Source organism: Sus scrofa, chromosome 2 (assembly GCF_054392235.1).
Source record: "Sus scrofa isolate SSC_HxYL_T2T_F1_AM1 chromosome 2, Sscrofa_HxYL_maternal_Yorkshire_Landrace_v2.0, whole genome shotgun sequence".
Classification (NCBI taxonomy): Eukaryota; Metazoa; Chordata; class Mammalia; order Artiodactyla; family Suidae; genus Sus; species Sus scrofa.
The window spans coordinates 131,086,206-131,103,681 of NC_139384.1; the positions used below are offsets into that span (position 1 = coordinate 131,086,206).

A 17,476-nucleotide genomic window follows, 5' to 3' on the forward strand; every position below is an offset into this window, starting at 1 on the left:
CTGCAATGTGGGTTTACCACAATCTTAATGCCTGACTGGGTAGTTAGAAGAATCAGTGGTGGTACTGAATAAGAAAGAACATAAGTGCAGTAGTTGGCCGGACACATCTAAAGGTCAGAGGAAGCCACGTAAGAGAAGTGGTGGGTTAGTAGCTGACAGAGGGCTTAAGAGTAAGTCACAGCTGCTCCCTTAGAGTCCCTTTGCTCTAGGTCTCTAGGGGACAGGGGTGGACCTGTTGTTCCCAACTCCAAGGCTTGGGCTGTCCAAGTGTTGTCAAAGGGGTGATGTGTCATGGCAACGTTCCAGAATGTTTACCTCTGTTGCAGGACCACCTACAGCTCCTGAATTTTGAAATAAGTAAAACAGCAACAGTGGGGAATGTTGAGGCAAACACAGTGATTATAGTTAGATGGCTGGTCAGGTAATCATCCTGCAGTCAGCTCCTTGAGGGCAGAACCCTATTTTACATGCATTTATCATTCCCACCATCCCCGTGCACTTTAATAAGTGATTCTGAAATAAATGGGTTTCAATACATTGTAGAGACATTTTTAATGGACTTCTAAACTGGTGTCATTTCAACTGACTATGTATAACCTTGCTTCTCAAGTCACAGAAACAAGTTATACCTCCAGTCATGTAACGGAATATAATCCCACCCACATCCATTATAAAAAGAAGTCTATGAAGGTGTTCACTGTGTATTCAAAATAATAAGATAAACTTTTTTTAAAATGAGAAGACGTTTGCTCTGGGATAATCGCAAAAGAGAAGATGAAGGTAAATGGGTTATTTGTAACACCTGAGTGCTCCGGTGGACTTGACTAATTCACAACAAAGGCATCTTTGCAAAGGGCACAGGGCTGGAGCTGGACCAACATCATTCCTTCGGATGGTTTATGGAAAGCCCGAGGAAGTGGAAGGGCCTTTGTAGGGTGCTGTCCTTACTCCCCAGGTATCCCCATTGTAGAGCGGGGAAGTTGGCTTCTCCACCCTGGGATGTTGAAATGCCTTCTTCTACCAACCCCTGGGCCTTCTGCTCTCACAGACTGAAAATGGGGCATTAGCAATGAGAACAGCATCTGAAAAACCCTTTGCATTGATTCATTAACCGCCAGCTATTTCTCACCAGTCATGAGGTGCTAAATGGTTATTCTTTCCACCTTCCTATTGCAGGAAGCAAGACACACATGGCTTAGAGATTTCTCTGAAATCATGCCTTAAATTGGCAGAACTGAGAAAGAATAGGATCTCGACCATGTTTTTTTTGTTTGTTTTTTTGTTTTTTGCTTGAGGTGAGAGAGTCTTCAGATGCTGGAGGGATGCTGGGAGGAGGTCTCAGAGAGGCAGTTTGAAGCTATTTTAGAGGCTGAGGCAACGAGAAGATTATGAACACCTCAACCCTCTAGGCCCCGAAGTGGGTAGCTCAAAATAAGAACAATTAGAAGCAGTATAGTAAGAGGAAGGCCAGCGCAGTTCTGATTTTTCCTTTGATGACTATGTCAATGCATTTTGAAATTTCCGACATCAGAAACTCTTTATTTGGATAATGGTTTCTGGTAACCCTGGGTTCTCTACTGTTGCCTCCAGTTTGTATCGGGAGCCTAGCGCCAGGCTCTGGGACAACATACCTCAGAAAAGATGCTCTCCTATCTCCAGATTGGATTGTGATGCCTTTGATGCTCTGACCATCACTTTCCTGGACAAGGAAGGGTTTGGCTCCAAGCAAGCATTTACTGAGTGCAGATGAAAGCACCATGCCAGGTGTTGGCAGAGACAAAGGTGAAGGAGGTACAAACCCTGTGATCTAGTAAGGGAGAAGGCAGGCGCATACCCAGGCACGGTACCCAAAGTGCGGAAGCACCATGAGACCCATCGCTTCTACTTGAGTGTGAATGGGCACAAGCTTTATGCAGGAGATGGTATGAGACCTAAGCCTTAAGGTTGCATAGGATATCAGCTGGCCTGGAGAGAGCAGCAATAACCAGTGATGGCAAGGAGGAGGTTCAGGGAAAGGCCAGTGGCCCACCTCCCTTCTGGTCTCCTTTGCTTCAGGCACCTCTCTGCTGCGTTCTCATTTGCTTCTGGGCTTTCACACAGGCTGTTCCCTCTGCCTGGAGTGGTCCTGCTCACCTCCCATCCCTCTGACCTTCTCCTTTAGGTCTCAGCTTAAATGAGGAAGGCTTTTTCACCTTCCTCAGGCCAGATTAGCTCTTCCTTCTGTCAGTGTCCCCAGAGGTCTGCACCTCTCTGTTCTAAAATCAGCACTCTTAGGATACTTGCTTTCTGTTTGTTTTTTACACCTAAACTGCTCCAGACATTTCCAGGAAAGAGAGATTTCCTACTGAATCCCCAGGCTTAAAGGTGCTCAGTAAATAGCTCTTAAATAAATAGTAAATGGATGCATGAACGAATGAGTATTTGCAGAGGAAAAACAAGAGTGAGAGGTAAACACCATTTGGAAGCAGGCTGTGAAAAGCCTTGAAAGTCTTAAAAAGACATTTAGAAGATGTGTCAGTTTTGGAAGGAAAGTTACTGGTTAATTTACCTGCAATTTCAAGGGTCTTCTTGCCTGTGAAAGCCGACTTTCAGCTTATTCTTTTCCTGTTGCATCTGCTATTGAAAAATTACAGGCCTCAGAGTACCTTTGCATCAAAAGCACATTAAGTCTTCCTGAATTTATTATTATTTTAAAAATTAAGATCTGTCTTCAACTATACTTATCTTATGCATCATAGAGAAATAGCTGGAAGATTTTATCTGTCCTATCAAAAAGTGAAGGAAAACAGACAAGTAAAAAACATGAAATCTACTGTACCTATTAAACTAAGCACCAAGGAAGTGCCCTACCCCTCCCTACCCCAATTACCTTGCTGGGTATGTGAGACCTGAGGTAGCCAGTACCTTGAAATGGTTAAGCACACACTTGCCCCCCTCGGCCGTGTTCACTGGACTGCCGTTTCAGAGCCGCTGTGATATGATGGATGTGTCTGTCTCCATAGTGAAGTGATTAATAGGCATCTGTGTAAAGCAGACCCGGTGACCACAAAGACAACAAAGCCTCTCTGTGTCCTTTAGAGAAATTTGCAGAGGCAAAAAGGAGGATGGACGTTTCCTCCGCTGCAATAGCCAGAGCGGGGTTCGTGTTGGGTCTGAGAGCTAAGAAAGATGGCAACACACCAAGAAAAGCCCCAGAGTGAGATCCCCTAAAAATAGACTCTTGATTCTGCTTTATAGTAAGACAAGCCTGTAATTTCCTTGAAATCCTCCTAACAACTTGGGTGAATGGAATCTAACAACCCAATTTTTCTTGTTTGAAAATCTTATTGCAACAAAATGCCAGCCTCACAGTCCTGCAAGGCAGTATGAATGAATGAACTAATCACGGGCCAAGCATCACGGCCACTAACCACAGAGGGCCCGCTGTAATCCCTATTAGGCAGAGAAGAAAACAAGTAGGGGAAAAACCCTAACTGGAGACAATTTATCCTCAAAGCCACACCCCAGCCCATGGAGATGACCACACGGAAAGTGCGGTGGGAGCTCTCTGTGGTTATCTGGGCAGGAAGCAGCCTTCTTCTTGTCTTACGGCATAATGTGAACCAGATGGCTTAGAAATAAACTGAACCGCCAGCAGCCATGGAAATGGGCTCAGAGTTTCTAACTCAAACTTTCCTTTTTCTTTTCGTTTCAATTTTTTTTTTTTTCCTTTTTTTTCCTGGCAGGCTGAAGTTAGGTACTGGGAGGGGCTGTGGTCTTCAGGATGTATCAAGTTAATGACAACTGTGCCAAAGTAGAGGCAGCTTCCTGGCTGTTTAATATCCTCAGTTCAGAAGCTATTTTAAAACTCCCATGTTGAAATAATGCTGACTGTGGTTGTCTGCAGATGAATCCACTTCCAGTTCTATCACCTTTGAAATTGATGCGTTTTGGTTTGTTGATGAGATGCCATCCCAGGGAGAATGAGCATGAAACTCGTTCCATTTCATATTTTTTGGAGGAGAAACAGCTTTACTTTCCTCCCTGTGCCACCAAGAGTGCTGGGCTCACTGTTCCTCTGCTCGACTCTTCTGCACTTGGCCCTGGCAGCGCTGCACCGAGAGCAGCGGTAGAGGTCTGGATGGGGGGTGATGATGAGAGAAATTTTAATGGCCCAGCTCTGGAATGTTGATCTCTGGTTCCTTGTGTTAGAGCTGTCACTGTCTTTGTAAAGGTAATGGCTATTTTGTAAAGGTAATGGTTTATTTTCCTTCTTTTTGAGGCTTTCTTTCTAATAAGACTAGAAACCCAACATCTAAATAATTTTTGAAACCAGACAGAGCATTTCTATTTTCCAACTTCCTGGTCCTGTCTTCTTCCTTTGGTCTCTTATGAGACATCAAAGCTACACAATAGAGAAATGGATCTCCTTACAAAATTGTGAGATTCAAGTGGTTCTTTGGATTATTTACAGTGCTTTGATTTTTTTTTTCCCCTGTGCAAAACAAAGATAAATAATAGGTTTGTTTGAATGCTCCTAAAACTGACAACTTAAACCTGCTAGAAATACTAGTTCTTGGGATCTGGGTTACTGATGAGGCTGGATGTTTCTGGTGAAGAACATAAATTTCGAGGTCATAAAGATCTGGATTTAAGCCTTAGAACTGTAACTAACAGGCTCTGTGACCTTGGGCAAGTCACTCAGTCTCTTAAGTCCCAGTAATGTTGGCTATGAGATGAGTGTGGTAAAGTTTAAATTAATGAAGGCATGTACAGAACACATATTATTGCTCCATTAATAATATAAAGGAAATGTTTCTAGAATTTCTGACAAGTTACTTGCCTTCTACATGGTCCTGCAGAGACTACTTTAATACAGCACTTTGGCTGGGTTTACTTGTGTTAGCCGAGATTAGAAATATGAGAATTTAAAAATGTAACAGAATCTTAGAAAGTGACCTAGAATAAGATAGCCTGTACAATTTGCCAAGTGTTCTAAGTCAGTTTTAGTATCAGCATCACCAGAAACTTGTTTTGAGATACACATCCTTGAGTCCTGCTCAGACCTTCTGGATCAGAATCTCTGGAGATTGGGTTCAGAAATTTGTTTTAATAAGGCTTCCAGATGATTTGTGTGCTCCCTAAAGCTTGAGGAGCCCTGCCCTAAATGATGCTAATAATAAGCCAGAAAACATTATCAAGGTGTTTCCTTTAAAGTCCAACCCAGACACCACTGAGACAGTGTGTGAACAGACTTTGAAAATTATTTAGAAAAAAAATAAATAAATGCAGTCTTCCTTGAGGTTCAAAGGATGAGTCTTTAAGTGGCTCTCATGTATGACATTTTGTTTACTGCGGTTGCCATATTCTGACAAAGAATACAAAATTAATGTGATTTTATTGGAGAACCAAACAAATCGCCAACACTCCCCTTGGTACCTGACAAAAGCCTGACACATGGCCTGAAGCATTGTGCCACTACTTCTATAACAGAATCAACCAGTTTGCTAGAGCCAAAGGCTGCTGGCAACATCCCTGTGGTCTGTTTGTTTTCCCCTGCATAAAGGGGAATTTCTGATGCTCCTTATCTCTGTCCCAGGGGTCATCCGGTAGTGACTGGTACTATAGAACCCAGATATGTCCTACATTGGGTCAGCCTGGTCAGGGCTGGGTCGCTGGGACAGAAGAAGCAGAAGTTTAGTAGGAACTACTGAACAGAGCAGTCTCCTTTAAAGCGTGCGTCTCATATCACCTTGAAATCAGGTCCACAAATAGTGCACAGCCATCAAGCAACATTTGATGATGGTTCAGGGGGTCTTTCCCCCTACCTCTATGTGTTAAGAAAAGAGGATGAGACACCCAGGAAGATGCTTTTCCTTTCTTTTTTGAAGGAGGGACCTGGGATCATGTTTCACTCCCCAGATTAAGTTCCTGCTTTACATTAATAAAAATGCCTCACACAACAGTGCACTCAGCAGAGCTCTGTGCTTACACATCTGCTGAGTTGAACTGAATCTGCAAATCCTGTAGAATTATATAAGATTTTAAGTTACATTAAATTTCTGCTGTGTGCTCTTTAAATCGTGGTGTGCAAGACCCATCAGCACTTAGGGTGTATTTATTACCTTAACAAATGTCAGATGATTGTGTCCAGTGTTATCTATTATTTATGAATAACGAGAGGCTGTAGGACTGGAAATGACAAGCTCTAATAATCCAAAAGGTTAGGCCTAATGCAGTTTGCTGCCCTGTAAATTTCTTGACATCATTTTCCCTCCTGATAAAGCATTGTCAGTGGTGACTGTACTGAACTTCCACTATTTCCTTGCAGCTCGTAATGACTGCCCTTGCCTTCAGTGAAGAAATGGAGTTGCAGATACATAATTGAGAAAGAATGCATCTTTTAAAAAATATGACATTGAAAAATAATTGCATTGGGGAATTCCTATTATTCCATTAAAAAGGAATCTCTTTACAGAGATAGTTCCTGGGCTATAGACATGCAACAGCTTAAGAAATACTAATTAAGGATGGTGACGAACCTTCATGCTGCTGTAGTTAGCTTTGTGACTCCAGTGAAGAGCCCAGTGTATGTGAATTTATCCATCTATATTTCACTGGTTGACTCCTCGGCCTTTCTAAAACTAAGGTGCTGGGGAGTTCCCATTGTGGTTCAGAGGAAACAAATCTGACTAGCATCCATGAGGATGCAGGGTCTATCCCTGGCCTTGCTCAGTGGGTTAAGGATCCTGCATTGCTGTGAGCTGAGGTGTAGGTCACAGATGTGGCTCAGATCCTGAGTGGCTGTGGCTGTGGCATAGGCCAGTGGCCACAGCTCCGATTCGACCCCTACCCAGGGAACCTCCATATGCTGCCAGTGCCCTCCCCCCTCAATAAAATAAAATTAAGGTGCTGGGAGATTGACATGTGGTTCTTGCCGATCTGCCCAGGCTGGCAGTTGCAGTCCACATGCTCTGCAGGACTTTACTGTACCTGCACAGTCTGTATCTCCCGAGGACTGGCAGTGGGTATAGCGTTTCTGTCCTGTCTTCTTTCTCTCTATAGCAGTGGCATGAATTTCACATTCGCAGCAACTTGCAGCTTTTGAGGCCATTCTCGTGTATAATGTCAAGAAAAGAGAAGTGGTCCTCAAGAAATCTCCTGGCTTCCATTTTTTTGGCCTTGCTAGACTGTGTCTGTGGAGTAGCAAGGTTTGCAAAGTAAAACTTGTAACAAGCATTTTTTTTTAACTCCAAGAAATGAGGCTATGAAAAAGTTTTGAGACAAAGCTAGTATTATTTTTCCATTATTACACATGCTCCAAAATACACATTGACTCCTCACAATTTTATTATTAGGACAAAAACAAATTTTAGATGAACACAGTGCAGTTGAACCAATTAAAGAGCAAATTTTTAACTACACCAGATGTTCAGTTAATACACTCATGCTTAACCTAGTCCCTGTCGTCCTTGAAAATTCCATTAAGCTGTCAGAAAACTTTGTCGTGTGTGAGTTTTTGTGCAAAAGGTAGGAGAGAACAGGAAAAAAGAGACCGAAGGAAAAGGGTGGGGGTAAAATGAATTCATGTCAAGGGTGATGTGGCTTGAAAAAGTGGCTACAGATTAAAATAAGAAGCACTTCTAGAAAGTGAATTGATTTTTTTAAAACACCCCGTTTAAGTTGCTGATTTTAAAAGAAAAAATTAAAGTCTCTATAATTATAATTTAAGTCCTTCATTTTTTAGAGAAAATGATGTTAAGAGAAAAGCTTTAATTGGTATCTCTAGAAAAGAAAATTCAAATATTGGTGTGTAGATTCAGGCAGGCAGGGAGATGAAACAGCTTTCTACATGGCTGACATTTCCCTTTTTTTTCCTTCTACCCTTTCCACAATAATCTCATCAAGACCTTAGATAAATTCAGCAAGTTGTCAAGAGGATACAAAATTAATTAGATCAAATCTACATCTCTGCCCGCACTGCTGAAAGAACAATTACAGCCGACCACGTGGGCTTCTCCACGTGCTCCCCACCCCCACCCCCCTCGGGCTCACAGGGAAACTTCTGGGTCCTCCAGCAGAGAGCCAAGCCCCTGACCCACTCACAATAGATCATTTTCCTCAGTGCCTCAAAAGAAAAGCCAGAGGCTATAAATAGATTCCTTTTCTGATAGGTGATAATGCCATGTTAATACAGTAAAAGTCAATGGTGCCACCCAGGATTATATTATCTTTTCTTTCTCAGTCTCCCCTGATTTCAAAGTCTGTGCTGGCTGAAAAGTCTACCCTGTGCCATGCACCCCACTTTGAACTAAAGTGATAGAGAAGGCCAGGTCTGGAGCTGAGCTTGCAGGGGCTCCATCTAAGCTAGAGCTCTTAGCTTGGTAGGGAACATCCACAGCAAATGCCGGTGATGTGCAGAAACACACTTTAGATCCAAAACTGGTGTAAAATTCCATTTTCCAAACTTACTGTGGATATATAATTAATAGCCTAATATGATCGAGTGATTAATTTATGGTCGGTCAGTCTCCTGATCTTTGTCTTTCCTTCCCTTCCACTCACTCATCATCCTTGCTCTCTCTCTGTCTACGGCTAAAGCCAAAACCCCTTAGCATGACTTCGAAGGCTCCAGAGTAGCGTTTCAATTTCATTTCCCTCTTTAGCCCTTTATATACTTTTCTTACTCTCAGACTTTGCTCTGCCCCATTGCTAGCTTGGAGGTCAGCTGTGTGTACGTCTTGCTGAATGGCAAGCTCCTTGAATGCAGGGCTTATATTGAATGAGATGAGTATGTACTGTAGCAATCAGCATAAAGTTTACACATAGCACATGTTTGCTGAATGTCTGTTGAATGCATGAGGAGAGAGATGAAGGAAGGTTGCCATTTGCCTTTCTTTGAGACTAGGGTTATTGTCACCATTACTGAATTTTCTGTTAACTGTTATTTTCTAGTGCTCTCTGGATTCTGGTTCACCTCCTTCAAAGTCATGGAAATGAGAAATGGAGGAGGAAAAAAAAAGGCAGCCATAATTATTAAAAGAAGAAAAAAAAATTCCGTATAGTTTACATAACAGTTGCTAAAAACCTAAGGTTAAATTAACATTAGAAAGAAAAAAAATCATGCCCTTGTTTAGGAACAGTTTGATTTCTGAGCCTTCTTCATTTAAAAGTGGCATTTGAAAGTCTGCTTTCAGTGATAATTTTTTTTTTTCTGGTATATTTGTCTTTTTAAGGCTGCACCAGTGCCACATGGAGGTTCCCAGGCTAGGGGTCCAATTAGAGCTGTAGCCACTGGCTATGCCACAGCCACAGCAATGTGGGATCCGAGCTGCATCTGTGACCTACACCACAGCTCATGGCAACGCTGGATCCTTAACCCACTGAGCGAGGCCAGGGATTGAACCCGAGTCCTCATGGATACTCATCGGGTTCACTAACTGCTGAGCCACGATGGAAATGCCACTGATAATTTTAAATTAATATATTTCACACACATAAAACTTTTAGTGATAATTCTCTAGAATTAAGTATAATGGAAATATTTTTCAAAATTTCAATGAAATTTTTACATTAATTCCTCTTACATGGATTATTCTAGATTTTCTAAGAGTTAAAAGGCAAATGTCATCTAGCAATTAGATCTTATATACTCACTGAGTAAGTTATCAGCACCCTCTTCAGTAGCATTGCCAGGTAGCAAATAAATAAATGAAACTCCTGGTTAAATTTTAACTTCAGATAAATAATAATGTTTTAGTATAAGTATATCCCAGGCCATAGGTGGGGCATACTTAACACTAAAAAAATTATTCATGGTTAATCTGAAATTCACATTTAACTGAGCACTCTGTATTTTATGTAGCAGCCTTACTCTTCTACCCCCCAAAATGGGCCTCTAATGGTTCCCACAGATATTCTTTCAACTGACTCTAAACTTTTGGAGGTTAAAATAGTTTAACAGAGTGTAATAAAAATAATACTAAACATTTATGGTGCAGGTATAGCACACTTTACAAATTTAAGAATATACTGCCTTTTTAAATTTCAAGAATTGTATCTTGTGTTTTTCATTATCAGCAACCACAAGAACTAAGATGCCAAATGTCTTAGGAACTTTGAAGAATACCTTTCCCTAACTCTCAAAACCAGAAATAAGTGAACTCCACTTCAAAAGGGTTTTTGGAACAGCAGTAGTTAGTTCCCATTACTCCTCATCCCTTGGGCCTGACCATGTATGTTCCTGCCTGGTTCACTAGATTGTCATTGTCAGGTGGGAGCTGGAGCCCTTTGTCCCCCCACCATAGTCCCCTTCCCATCAAACAAAACCCCTTTTCACCCCTGCCTCTGAGTTCTCTTGCAAGACTATCCTGTTCTACCAGCACATTTAAAAATGGTTGTGATACTTTAGCTTTTACTAATAAAAGCTATACACATTACCATAGAGTTATTTTTTTTGTGTGTGTCTTTTTAGGGCCGCACCTGTGGCATATGGAGGTTCCCGGGCTAGGGGTTGAATTGGAGCTGTAGCCACTGGCCTACACCACAGCCACAGCAACATGGGATCCTTAACCCACTGAGCAAGGCCAGGGATCAAACCCGAGTCCTCATGGATACTAGTCGAGTTTGTTAACCACTGAGCCATGATGGGAACTCCTGGAGTTGGTTTTTTGAAATAATGCCCAGGCTGTTCAAAAAGAGGCTGAGTTTGTCAGTATTTCCACAAAAATTTTAAATGTGTCCTGTGCCATGTATACCTCACCTGCCTCATCCTCCTGTCAGGTGCTGTAATAATGGAACGAAAGGGGAGGACTAAAGAAGAGCGGCTGAGAAACTGTTTCCAAGTGCTCTGTCCTTGAAGTATTTAGCCAAGTTGTCTTCAGTTGTCTAGTATCTTTTTCTAAGGTCTGCTGTGCCCAGTTTTGCCTTGTTCACAAAGACAATAGTGGTCATAAAGGCTTTTTGGTGCATTTTTGCATCTGTGTGCTTCATCTGTCTCGCAGTTTTGATATTTCTTGGACAGGAACTATGTCTATCTCCAGTATAGCCTCTAACTCCTTATTGGCATCCGATACTGCGCTTTGAAGCCAGTAATAAATTTTGCTTGAAGACTCCCCAGAAAACATTGTTGTTATGTTAATGTTACTGAAGAAGTGGCAGAGAAAATGCAGTCCAAATTTAGGAGTTAGGAGAAGAAGAGAAGCTTACTTTCCTTCAGTTATTACCATTGTCAGTAGTACTTTTCTCTGGACATAAGATCACCTGCATATGACTTGATAGGGCCAAGAAATCCCTTTGCCCGTTGGGAGACCTGAGATGCTTTAAAATCCTTCCTCCATGAGATTTTAAGCATTGCAGATTGTTAAAATGAAAAAGCAGTTGAGCTAGGCTCTGTGACCAAATATACTCTCTTAAAAGGGGATGTCTTAGCCTTTCATGAAGAAAGCCTGGCTCTGAGGGTTTGGGACTCAAAAGAGGTAACGCTAGAATGAGAGGAAAGGGAAAGAAAGGACAAGTGAGGTTACTGCCAGGCCAGGCGAACACGCTTTCCTACAGCTAGGGGAAACCCAGCAGGATGCAGAAGTGCTGGAGGTGAGCTTTCCCTGGGCCACAGTTTGGGAAGTGACAAGCTGCAGGCTGCACTTAGTTGCTCACCGCTGGTCTGGAGGAGCATCTCGCCAGATGCTTTACAAGCCTAGAACGACTAATTGCTTTTTAGTCTAGATCCATTTTACTCTAAATTCCTACCTGAACAAACATCTCCTCCGCAACCACAAAGCTCAGTAGTCAGTAAGAAGGCAGTAGAGCCATTATTCAGTCTTGTTCTTCCAAGTGCTGGGAGCAAAGTTTTGGTAGTAATTTAATCCTCACTGGATTCTTTTATTTTTAGTTATTTGTATTTTTGTTATCTTTTTAGGGCTGTACCCATGGTGTATGGTGGTTCCCAGGCTAGGGGTTGAAACAGAGCTGCAGCTGACGGCCTACACCACAGCCACAGCAACACTGGATCCTTAACCCACTGAGAGAGGCCAGGGATCAAACCTGCATCCTTATGGAAACTAGTCAGATTCGTTTCTGCCGAGCCACAAGAGGAACTCCTCACTGGACTCTTTCAATTACGCCAGGCCAGAGATACCAAAACTTTAGTCATCAACTACCAATGCTACAATTGTAGTGAAATCAGTGAGTCTCACCTACCATGTTATTTGCTTTTGGCCTTTCTGGATCCCTATACTTCCTGTATTAGTACTGACTTAATATTTTATTTAAATTACCTTTAAAATGTGTTTCAAGTGGAGACCTTTTAATTACTGTAAATGGAAAAAAGGGTCACTTTTCAGAGGTAGAAGGTAACCATAAAAACACAATTAACTGAAAACAAAACAGTGTTTGTTCCAGCTAGCTCCAGCTGCATGGCAAAGCACCGAAGCTGAAGCTTGTTCTTTCTTGTCAGAAAGAGATAGCAGCAAGTTTCAGAACTTGTTAAGAAGAACACACCAAACTAAGACTTCTGCCTTGATGTGACCAAGAAGACAGAGAAATGCAAAGGGCATTAAATGCACCACATGGTTCCGTATTCTTGAAGGCGATTAATGCCTCTGAGCCATCTCCAATTATAGAAGATGTGCCACATCCTACTTGGAGGCTGTGATGCATTTGAGGAATAAATAGTTGACTGCAAAGAGGACTGCTGATAAATTCTGAGATTTATACAGTTGTGTTCAGTATTGTTATGAAGTGTGGACAGTATACTCATCTTCCTTTACAAACTTTATGAATCTCACTGGAATATGATTTCCAAAACTGAATATTGCTTACAAAACAGCTTGTACATTGATTAAAATATATTCAGCCTTTGCTGTACATTTAAGCTTAAATTATTCACTTGATCTCTTTCAATTCTGTTTCTGCACCTTATCCTCATCTGTAATGAGCAAATCTTCTTGACTAAATGTAATAATGTGGTAATATCTTGTTTCAAACATTTCCCCAAATATATAAGCATGCTATAGTTCTGATGTTTCCAATCAAATGGGAACATCTTTGTGGACGTTGACTATTTCATCAGTCTTCTGAGAGCTCATAAGAATTCAATAAAATAAAGTCTGATGTAGGAGGTTTTCTTCTGATCTGGTTTATTCTTGTGTCCTAGAGGCAGTGGTCCGCATTTACATTAGATGCTTGGGCTACACGGCTCTCTTGGCAGATCTTTCCATGGCTAATTTCCTCACCTATCTTGTAGTCTTCTCAAAAATCAGGTTTTATAGTATTATTACTTTTGGTCAGAAACAAGAGGTACAAGAGTGGCTATTAATTCTCAGTATTGCTTAACCTAGAAAAGAAAGCTCTTATTCCTTTTGCTGTGGGAAGGAGGGTTTGGGGAGACAAGCCAGATCTAAAAATAAAATGGATTTTCTTTCTTATTCATATGTAATTGGAGCCCCTTTGTAAGTACTCATTACCACCTCAATAGTTATAGGATGAATAAATAATATATATTTGTAAGTGTGGCAAAACCAAGAAAGGAGTAGCCAGGGCTGTTTCTAATTTATCAACTTAGTGATTAAAGGGCTGGCTGTTGAGGCTCCAGACATCTAGGGAGCCAGAGATAAAACAGAGCAATTGGCTGTGTTTTTACTAATGAATCTAGAGCTTGAAAGATATCAGGCAATTTTAAAGAAAACCATCAAGGACAAGAGACATTAGACAAGGCCAGTAGGGTAACGAAGGGCAAGGCCAGTTACTGAGGGAGAAAATGACTTCATTTTCTGTGATAATGCTTCTGTATGCTTTGCAGGTCTCTTCTCACGCTTTTGTTAGTGTGATGGTGTGTATATGTGTATACATACAGCATCGGAATGCTACCCCCAGTGTCGAAGGAAAGAGCCTTGGAACATTCCACAGGGGCAGAGGGTTTGGGTTTGTTATTTTGCAAGGGGGAGGCTGAGAACAATGGTAGCAGAAGGGGGTTAGATTGCAAGGTGAGGAACGGTGCACCAGTGACAGGATGCGAGGGACGCACAGGATTAAATCAGGACGAAAGACACAGCGAGGAAAAGAAAGAAAAAGGCAAGCACACATACTCTGGAAATGCCCCATGGTCTGGAGGCTGAGGTGGGACCAGTCTAGTGGGGCTCAGCATTTCCACGGAGCAGAGCTCTGGGCTTGCTGGCTCCCTGGTCTTTTTTAAGCAGCCCAAGTTAAAAGGGCTCGGGACACTTGACACCTCCCCAGCTAGCTGGTCAGCAGGCACATTTTCTGCTTGGTGGGGAAAGGTGCGATATTTTAGAAACAATTCCAGAGTATATTTAGCTCCTAAAGCCGGGGCACACACATGTCACATTCCCATGAGACAATCGGCCCGGTGAAAGGAGCCACCCACCAGAGGACCCGAAGAAAACCCATGAAACTCGCATCTCAGGAGATGCTGCAACACACGGATGTGACATCATTAAGGCACCCAGGTCAGGGAATGAAAGGAAGCGAGAGGATCACAGATTGGGCAAGTTAAAGGACGTCATCATGAGTCAGAAAAGAAACAAGACTTTTCCAACGGATCAACGCCATCACCAAGTCATACCACACAGTGCTTGGCAAAACAAAACAAAATTTCAAAATAAATCATGAACATTAAACAGAAAAACAATTCAGAGCAAAATGGAAATTAAAATCATAAAAATCATGGCAAAAGGAACAGTAAGCTACATCTTTTAAAAAATTTTTTTAGATTTCTGCATAGCACCTCGTTGTCATTGCCCTATCAAATACATAATCAATTGTCACAACTCCAGCTCAAATTTGACAAGGCAAGGCAAGGAGTTAATAGCACAAGAACAGTGATCATGTTAAACACCCATGCAATCACCTCTGCCACCATTGTTTGACAATTTGTAGACTGCTTCCAGCTTTGTCAATATTCACAATAAGACCCAAGAGAATGAACAATGCCGAATTTTAAAATGATCTGTCAAAGTGTTAATTGGACTCTTTGATAAACCCCCCTCCCTTGGGAGACTTAACGACTGGAGAAAATTCACGCCATCCGTCTCAGTGAAGTGAAGAGAAAATGATTGTAACCAACAGATATTTGGTTGACATTTTTAATGCTTTACTGGAAAAGCCGTTTGGATTTTCAGCAAGTTGCAGTGGGCAAACATAAAGTGATTTTTTTACTGTGTTGTCTCTTCCTGAGAACTTGGCCAAGACTAACACGTCTGCGGTCAGGAGCCACACATAACAAATAATGACACATGCTAAGGCTTGGGGCCTGCAGCGACAGTTCTGCCCCATCAAGGATCAGCCTGGTGCTTCCTTGTGATGGTAGGAGCAGGAATCCCACCAACTTAAAAAGGCTGCTGAGACAAAAACCCCTTCAAAAAAAAAGGAGATCCTGCTATGGTGCAGTGGGACTGGTGGCGACTTTTGGTACTGGGACGCAGGTTTGATCCCCAGCCTGGCACAGTGGTTTAAAGGATCCGGCCTTGCCACAGCCATGGTGTAGGCTGCAACTGTGGATCTGAAGCATATGCCTCCGGGAAGCCAAGAAATAAAGAAAGGAACAAACAGACGGGGGCAGGACATGGTAATAGTAAGAATTTATAGAGGGATATTAAAAACGATTAAGGGGAAGTTCCCACCATGGCCCAGTGGGAACAACTCCGACTAGGAACTATGAGGTTTCAGGTTCCATCCCTGGCCTTGCTCAGTGGGTTAAGGATCTGGTGTTGCCGTGAGCTGTGGTGTAGGTCACAGATGCAGCTCGAATCCTGCGTTGCTGTGGCGGTGGCAGAGGCTGGCAGCTTGTAGCTCTGATTTGCCCCTAGCCTGGAAACCTGCATGTGCTGTGGGTGTGGCCCTAAAAAGCAAAAGCAAAAAAAACCCCCCAAAAAACAAAAAAACAAAAAAACAAGGGGATATGTTAAAGAATAAGTTAAAAGCGCTACATCTTCTCATTTGGGCTTGGCATGTAGCAGCCGAGGGTACAGCACTCAGGAGATGAGCCGCCAAAAAAAGCAGGGGCGGGGGGCAGGGGGAATGAAAATTTAGCGTGCGAGTCTGCCTAGCAAACCTTCTCCAAAAGCAAAGCTGGAAATACGTATATAGAAAAGCCTGGGGGAGGACATGATAGAGGCTGTCTTCCAAGGGTCGCTGTGGCTGGTCTGCCCTCGAGACTCAAACCCCCGCTTGGATGAAACTCTTGAAAACATATAGAAGTAAACAATCCTGAATGGAGGGAAACAGCTCACAACATAACTGAGCTTTTCAGCCTCTGATTTACAAGACTGTTTTCTGGACAAGCAAAGGCCTCTTTGGTTGCAGCTGCAGCTAAAGTAGGATGTGTTACCAGAAGCAGCAAATGGCGAGAAAAGACATGACATTTCCTGTCTCTAGTTGAGCAAAGAAAGCAAGGGAGAATTTAGGCCAGTTCACAGTAGAGTCCCTTTCATTTAGTGCAACTTCCTTTCCGTTTTAAATGCATAGCAATTCTGCTTGATTAAATAACATATTTTTGTTTTAGCTGTTTGTCCTCTAAGCGCAATTAAGTACCTCTCAGGACCTCGGCTGTATTCAAATTCAGAGAGTGAGAGATGCTACCAGCCAGAAAAAACTTTGCTCTGCTCTTTCTCCATTCACTGATTAAATGGGCTTTTACTTCGATTACAGGCACTTGCCAAAGCCTGCACTGCATTCCATCCATTATGGTGGAAAAAGAGGATCCAAAAATCACTGAATGAGCTAAGAGGAGTGGAAAGGAATCTCAGGAGCCACTCTGCCTTGGGCCAAGGAAGCCAGCCTCTCTCGGATGGAGGAAGCTTAGAGGATGTGTTATTTGTTTTGTGTGGTTTCTCCTAGATTGAGGAATAATTTAGGGTCAAGTCTAGCCCAGAGGTTTGGGTTGCAGTCTTCTTTGAGATGCTTTGAATGATCGTGTGTTGGAGGTTCATTCCTCCATTGCTGCTGTGATTCAGCTGGAAGCAGTTACACAGTCCTCCCCACTTTTCCCTCCCTCTCCCCCCAGAGGAAGAGGTACTTCCAAGGCCTTACCCTTCTTGTCTTGGTGGTTATGGGAAGACACTGCCCCCAAAGAGTCTGTGCTGTCAGGTGAATGGAGCAGATCATTCCAGTCCAGCATTCCTCGCCTAGACTCAGACCCCTCTTGAGCCGCCGAATCGGATGTGGTGGTGCTGGGCAAGAGGGAACTGGAGTGCCCTGTTTTCATCACAAATACAGTTAGGGAAAACATCACCTGAGACACCTGCATTCTCTTTGCTCAGAGGCCAGGAGGTGCGACACTCAAGCTGGCCATAAAAGCCTCAAAGGAGATAGTCCTCGAAATGACAAGGCTGGTGGGTAGAATTCAGCAGAAGGCCCCTTGAACTTGCAGTTGTACAAGGATGAAGGGCCAGATCTTAACTCTGCTGCTTGCTGACTGAGCCTGGGCCCTCTCTGGGCCTTGATTTTCCTTGTGTACACAAGGGAGATGATGTCACTTATC

The 17,476-nt window shown here is 42.6% G+C and overlaps 1 protein-coding gene across 10 annotated transcripts in view; it reads right to left on the reverse strand.

The window, feature by feature from the left end:
- The window catches only part of SEMA6A (semaphorin 6A), a 124,864-nt gene that overhangs the window by 5,311 nt on the left and 102,077 nt on the right, over positions 1-17,476 (reverse strand). For 6 of the 10 annotated variants that reach the window (XM_003354246.5, XM_005661592.4, XM_085014341.1 and 3 more), the window contains one exon: positions 17,026-17,190. The exons of 3 other annotated variants lie outside the window; for them this stretch is intronic. In XM_003354246.5, coding sequence (XP_003354294.1) covers positions 17,026-17,190 — 165 coding nt within the window. Of the gene's footprint in view, positions 1-7,255; positions 9,324-15,761; positions 17,191-17,476 lie in introns of those variants that run through there. One more of the 10 variants, XR_014838611.1, reaches the window with a different exon arrangement.